This window comes from Macrobrachium nipponense, chromosome 12 (assembly GCF_015104395.2).
Source record: "Macrobrachium nipponense isolate FS-2020 chromosome 12, ASM1510439v2, whole genome shotgun sequence".
NCBI lineage: Eukaryota > Metazoa > Arthropoda > Malacostraca > Decapoda > Palaemonidae > Macrobrachium > Macrobrachium nipponense.
In genome coordinates, this window is record NC_087205.1 from 26,857,810 (window position 1) to 26,865,309 (window position 7,500).

General features: G+C 40.2%; 1 protein-coding gene across 4 annotated transcripts in view; it reads left to right on the forward strand.

Moving 5' to 3' along the window:
- Nucleotides 1-7,500, forward strand: part of LOC135224436 (uncharacterized) — a 16,773-nt gene that overhangs the window by 3,502 nt on the left and 5,771 nt on the right. For 3 of the 4 annotated variants that reach the window (XM_064263423.1, XM_064263424.1, XM_064263425.1), the window contains 2 exons: nucleotides 401-601; nucleotides 944-1,164. In XM_064263423.1, the coding sequence (XP_064119493.1) occupies nucleotides 401-601; nucleotides 944-1,086 (344 nt within the window). In that variant the 3' untranslated portion in view covers nucleotides 1,087-1,164. Of the gene's footprint in view, nucleotides 1-400; nucleotides 602-943; nucleotides 1,165-7,500 lie in introns of those variants that run through there. The other variant, XM_064263426.1, reaches the window with a different exon arrangement.

Consider the following 7,500-nt stretch of genomic DNA (forward strand, 5'->3'; position numbering starts at 1 on the left):
ATACAGTCATCAAATCTAACGGGGAATTATATGTATGCCGGAATTCCCCAAAGATAAATGTACCGTCGTAAGAATGCTTTGCATAATGACTATATCTTTGTAGCTATGATAAATATATAATTTCGAGCACGAATACATTTCTCCGTAGGTACCTGCACAAAATGTTTTTACAGATAAATATTTATCTTTGGTTAAGATGGTGGAAGCTTTGTGTTAAACCCTACGTAGCATAACTATAAAGTTATTATTGATTGTCACAAAACCTTTTGTTAGCTACGAAGACATTTAGTCATCAAACAAATTATAGGTTTGTTTCGACGAATGGTAGGATATTTTTTTTTATAGTGAAAATAGATTTCATTCTCCCTTAGTAAAAGTCCTATTGGCCAACTCCCTCCAGGATTATCCTGTGACCCTCCGGCGGAGTTCCTGGAGGGATTGGGCTGCGTCAGGCCCGTTGCGGATGAGTTGACCTGGCCCGAGGCGAGGGAGAACTGCAGGAATCTCGACGGCTACATCATCACAGGACTTCAGACAGAGATGCACCTTCGTCAGCTTAGGACCCATTTCATGAGAGTGTTCTATCTCTCGGACAGGCCACGTAAGTTTCTTTGTTGATCTCTGCGTTACTCGGTGTCACTTTGCTCTGCATAATCGTCTGATCTGACAGTTTTCTTTAAAAAAATCAGAGGGACGGATGGATTAAAGCCCTTAAGTCCACCTGTCTCTTTGAAATTTTCACAGCAAACTGTCAGATCAGATACGATATCATAAATCAATGATTCTACTAATGCTGCCTTGTATTCCATGCTTGCTGTAACTGCAAGGCATTTGACCAAAAATCTAAATGAAGCTGACCAGCGCCCCCCCCCCCACCTATTACATATAGTTATCATTAACTTGAAGAATATTTACAAAAGCTCTGAAATCTCTCCGCCACCAGATGTTTGGGTAGGGGTGCAGGGAGGCGAGTACATCGGCGGTAAGGGGGCGAAGCCCCTGGGTACTTTTGGTTCCCTGGCCACCCGAAAGAGGGCGCTTCCGAATGCGCCTACGTCGACCTGCAGGACGAAACGCCCTCGTTAGGGGAGGCTTCGTGCTCGGGAAGGAAGCTCCCTCGTTTTGTTTCTTGCCTGTGTATTAAGTGATATATAGATATATATATATATAATATATATATATATATAAATATGTATAGTATATATATATATATATATATGTATATATGTATATACATGTATATATATATATATATATATATATAGATATATATATATATATATATATAATGTAATATAATATATATATATATATATATATATATATATATATATACATATATATATATATATATATATATAGCATATATTATATATATATATATATTATATATATATATATATATTATACATATATATATATATATATATAATATATATATATATATATATATACACACACACACACACAAACATATATATATATATATATATATATATATATATATATATATATATATATGTATGTATGTGTGTGTGTGTGTATGTATATATATGGTATATATATATATATATATATATATATATATATATATATATATATATATAAACACTGCAAGTACCTATATCATTTGCAAACATGCAAACGTCCCTGTGCAATGGGCTTTTAATTAATAAAATTTAAAACAAAATATGGTTTTACTGGACTGTTGAGATGTGACCTAAACATTACGTTGAGTTGTCATTAACTTAGATAATTAGATGATGACAGACTTAAGCTTAAGAACAGGTGGGTAAGTAGACGAACCAATGCGTTAATTATAGATTATGCAACTGGCCTTTTGTAAATCAAAGATCATTGTTATTATTTTAATGATTACTTTTATTGAGAATTAAGAGTCACAGTAATGTATTTTTAACACTTCTGTCGCTTTTAACTCTCGATATTATAGCCTCGTCACAGTGGCTACTTGGCCCTTTATTATTATCATTATTATTATTATTATTATTATTTTTGTGTGTGTGTGTTTTGTTTTTGCTCTATCACAGTCCTCTAATTCGCCAGGGTGGTATTTATAGTGTGAGGTTCCGGGTTGCATCCTGCCTCCTTAGGAGCCCATCACTTTTCTTACTATGTGCGCCGTTTCTAGGATCACACTCTTCTGCATGAGTCCTGGAGCTACTTCAGCCTCTAGTTTTTCCAGATTCCTTTTCAGGGATCTTGGGATCGTGCCTAGTGTTCCTATGATTATGGGTACAATTTCCACTGGCATATCCCATATCCTTCTCATTTCTATTTTCAGGTCTTGACACTTGTCCATTTTTTTTCTTCCCTTTCTCTTCAACTCTGGTGTCCCATGGTATTGCGACATCAATGAGTGATACTTTTTTCTTGATTTTGTTAATCAACGTCACGTCTGGTCTATTTGCACGTACGGTTTCGTATCCATAGTCCCCAGAGGACTCTTTGCCTGATCGTTTTCTATCACTCCTTCAGGTTGGTGTTTCGTACCTCTTATTACTGCAAGGTAGCTGGTGTTTCTTGCACAGGCTCCAGTGGAAGGCTTTTGCTACTGAATCATGCCTCTTTTTGTACTGGTTCTGTGCATGTGCCGGACATTCGCTTGGTATGTGGTTTATGGTTTAATTTTTCGTATTGCACTTCCTACATATGGGGTACATATGGGAGATGTTATTTCCATCTATCGTTCTTTGGACATATCTGGTTCTTAGGGCCTGATCTTGTGCCGCTGTTATCATTCCTTCAGTTTCCCTCTTGAGCTCTCCCCTCAGAAGCCAATGCCATGTGTCATCGCTGGCTAGTTCTTTAGTCTGTCTCATATATTGTCCGTGCATTGGTTTATGCCAATCCTCTGTTCTGTTTGTCATTCTCCTGTCTCTGTATATTTCTGGGTCTTCTTATCAGTCCTTCTTCCCATACACTCTTGAGCCACTCGTCTTCACTGGTCTTCATATATTGCCCCAGTGCTCTGTTCTCGATGTTGACGCAGTCCTCTATGCTTAGTAGTCCCCTCCCTCCTTCCTATCGTGTTATGTATAGTGTGTCCGTATTTGCTCTTGGGTGTAGTGCTTTGTGTATTGTCATATGTTTCCTCGTTTTCTGGTCTATGCTGCGAAGTTCTGCCTTCGTCCATTCCACTATTCCTGCTCTGTATCTCGATTACTGGCACTGCCCATGTGTTTGTATGGTCTTTTATCATATTTCCGGCGTTGAGTTGTTTTCACTTGAGTATCGCCTTGAGTCTCTGCATATATTCTTTCCTGATCGTGTCCTTCATCTCTTGGTGTTTTATATCCCATCCTTCCATTATTCCCAGGTATTTGTATCCCGTCTCATCTATGTGTTTGATGTTGTTCCCATCTGGTAGCTTTATCCTTTCAGTCCTTGTTACTTTGCCCTTTTGTATGTTGACTAAGGCACATTTTTCTATTCCAAACTCCATCGTGATGTCCCCAGATACTATCCTTACAGTCTGGATTAGGGTATCTATTTCCTTGATGCTCTTACCATACAGCTTGATTTCGTCCATGAACATCAGATGGTTAATTCTGTTGCCTCTTTTCTCGAGTTGGTACCCAGCATCCATCTTCTGCAGTACTTTTGTCATGGGAATCACGGCTACTACGAAAAGTAGTGGGGACAGTGAGTCGCCCTGGAAGGAAGATCCCTCTCCTGATATTAACCCCTGCCAGTCTTATTCCAGAGCTTGAAAGTATTGTATTCATTGCGCATGGTATTTTTTGAGGAAGCTGATGGTGTTTTCCCTGTTTTTTCTGCCCCATATATTTTCAGGCATTCTATTAGCCATGTGTGTGGTAGCATGTCGAAGGCTTTCAATTAGTCTATCCATGTCATGCTCAGGTTGGTTTTCCTTCTCTTACTGTTCTTCATTACCATTTTGTCTATCAGAAGCTGGTCTTTTGTGCCCCTACACTTCCTTCTGCAGCCTTTCTGTTGGTGGGGGATGGTGTTTGTATCCTCTAGGTAGTTGTATAGCCTTTCGCTGATGATTGCTGTTAGTAACATTATTGGTAGGCAGGTGATAGGTCTGTAGTTACTGGCTATATTACCCTTACTCTTGTCTTTCTGAAGTAAAGATGTTCTTCCTGTGGTCATCCATTTGGGCGCATGGTGATTTGTGATACAATGATGGAGTTGTTCTGCTGTTCTTGAGTGTAGGGCCTTGAAGTTTTTGAGCCAGTATCCATGGACTTTATTGGGACCTGGGGCTTTCCAGTTATTATTATTATTATTATTATTATTATTATTATTATTATTATTATTACTTTTTTTTTTTTTTTTTTTTTTTCTTTTTTTTTTGGCTCTATCACAGTCCTTCAATTGGACTGGGTGGTATCTATAGTGTGGGGTTCCGGGTTGCATCCTGCCTCCTTAGGAGTCCATCACTTTTCTTACTATGTGTGCCGTTCCTAGGATCACACTCTTCTGCATGAGGCCCGGATCTACTTCAAGCCTCTAGTTTTTCTAGATTCCTTTTCAGGGATCTTGGGATTGTGCCTAGTGCTCCTATGATTATGGGTACGATTTCCACTGGCATATCCCATATCCTTCTTATTTCTATTTTCAGATCTTGATATTTATCAATTTTTTCCCTCTATTTCTCTTCAACTCTGGTGTCCCATGGTATTGCGACATCAATGAGTGATACTTTCTTCTTGACTTTGTCAATCAACGTCACGTCTGGTCTGTTTTTGCACGTATCACCCTATCCGTCCTGATACCATAGTCCCAGAGATCTTTGCCTGATCGTTTTCTATCACTCCCTCAGGTTGGTGCTCATACCACTTATTACTGCAAGGTTAGCTGATGTTTCTTGCACAGGCTCCAGTGGAGGGCTTTTGCCACTGAATCATGCCTCTTTTTGTACTGGTTCTGTGCAAGTGCCGGGCATTCACTTGCTATGTGGTTTATGGTTTCATTTTTCGTATTGCACTTCCTACATATGGGAGAGATGTTATTTCCATCTATCGTTCTTTGAACATATCTGGTTCTTAGGGCCTGATCTTGTGCCGCTGTTATCATTCCTTCAGTTTCCTTCTTTAGCTCTCCCCTCTGTAGCCATTGCCATGTGTCATCGCAGGCTAGTTCTTTAGTCTGTCTCATGTATTGTCCGTGCATTGGTTTGTTATGCCAGTCCTATGTTCTGTTCTGTCATCTCCTGTCTCTGTATATTTTTGGGTCTTCGTCTACTTTTATTAGTCCTTCTTCCCATGCACTCTTTAGCCACTCGTCTTCACTGGTTTTCAGATATTGCCCTAGTGCTCTGTTCTCGGTGTTGACGCAGTCCTCTATACTTAGTAGTCCTCTCCCTCCTTCCTTTCGTGTTATGTATAGTCTGTCCGTATTTGCTCTTGGGGTGTAGTGCTTTGTGTATTGTCATATGTTTCTGGTTTCTGATCTATGCTGTGGAGTTCTGCCTTCGTCCATTCCACTATCTGCGCGGTATCTGATTACTGGCACGCCCATATGTTTATGGCTCTTATCATATTTCCGGCGTTGAGTTTTGACTTGAGTATCGCCTTGAGTCTTTGCATATATTCTTTCCTGATCGTGTCCTTCATCTCTTGGTGTTTTATATCCCTCCTTCCATTATTCCCAGGTATTTGTATCCTGTCTCATCTATGTGTTTGATGTTGCTCCCATCTGGTAGCTTTATCCCTTCAGTTCTTGTTACTTTGCCTTTTTGTATGTTGACTAAGGCGCATTTTTCTATTCCAAACTCCATCCTGATGTCCCAGATACATCCTTACAGTCTGGATTATGGTATCTATTTCCTTGATGCTCTTACCATACAGCTTGATGTCGTCCATGAACATCAGATGGTTGATTCTGTGCCTCTTTTCTTGAGTTGGTACCCGGCATCCATCTTCTGTAGTACTTTTGTCATGGGAATCATGGCTATTACGAAAAGTAGTGGGGACAGTGAGTCGCCCTGGAGGATCCCTCTCCTATTATTAACCTCTGCTAGTCTTATTCCAGAGCTTGTAAGTATTGTATTCCAGTTGCGCATTGTATTTTTGGGGAAGCTGATGGTGTTTGCCTCTGCCCCATATATTTTCAGGCATTCTATTAGCCATGTGTGTGGTAGCCATGTCGAAGGCTTTCTTATAGTCTATCCATGCCATGCTTATGGTGGTTTTCCTTCTCTTACTGTTCTTCATTACCATTTTGTCTATGAGGAGCTGGTCTTTTGTGCCCCTATACTTCCTTCTGCAGCCTTTCTGTTGGTGGGGGATGGTGTTTGTCTCCTCTAGGTAATTGTATAGCCTTTCACTGATGATACCTGTTAGTAACTTCCACATTATTGGTAGGCAGGTGATAGCTGTAGTTACTGGCTATATTTCCCTTACTCTTGTCTTTTTGTACTAAGGATGTCCTTCCTGTGGTCATCCATTTGGGTGCATGGTGATTTGAGATATAATGCTGGAGTGTTTTGCTATTCATGGGTGTAGGGCCTTGAAGTTTTTGAGCCAGTATCCATGGACTTCATCGGGACCTGGGGCTTTCCAGTTTGGCATTTTCTTTAGTTGGTGTCTGACTGTGTCTGTCGTGATCTCTGTGAATCTTTGTTTTATTCTCCCTGTTTCTTCTTCCTTGACTTCCTGGAGCCATGTTGCATGTTTGTTGTGTGATACCGGATTACTCCATATGTTTTCCCAGAGTCTCTTACTTGGTTCGGCTTCAGGAATTTCTGGGTGGTGTCTTCCCCTCTTAGTTGGCTGTATAGTCTTTTCTGGTTGGTTCCGAATAGTTTGTTCTGTTGGTATCCCTTATTCCTGTTCATGTACCGTTGGATCTTATGTGCTTTGGCCTTAAGCCTCTGTTTTACATCTTCTATTGTGTTGTTTAGTCCCCTCTCTTGTACTTTGTATTTCTAGTTGAGTTCCTCCCTTGTTTTCTTGCTTCTTAGCCTTTTTTCTGCCATCTCTTTCAGTTTACTCAAGTCAGACTCATCACCATGATTTGCTTTTCCAGGCGCCTTTTCCAAGGAGGTTGCTGTTTTGGTTTCTGTTGGGTTGGTTGTGCTGGTGGTGTTGGTGTTCGAATCCCCATCAGTTCTGCTACTAATCTTGCTCCTGCATATACCAAGTTATTTGTTTCTTGATACTGGTGGTGTGAATATGCCCATTATTTCATTGACCTCACTTGTTTTCTCCCTAATTTCTTGGGTGTTGTAGGCTTTCATGGAGAGGATCTTTGTTCTCTCTGTATCTGGCTCCATCCATTGTCTAATCTTTTCTATCCATTCCGTCCTCTTTGTTACTTCGTCGGTGTTTCTTCGTGTCGTTGTTTGATACCTCATCCTCCCTGTCGTCTTCTGTGGCATCGTCTCTCGGTTCGTCTTCGTGTAATTCGTTGTCGTGTGACATTTCCCTTTCCAGTTCTTCTCTTTCTGTTGGGTAGAGCCAGTTCTTTTTCTTTATGTTCCTTACTTGGTCTGCCAGCCTCTGCTCTGTT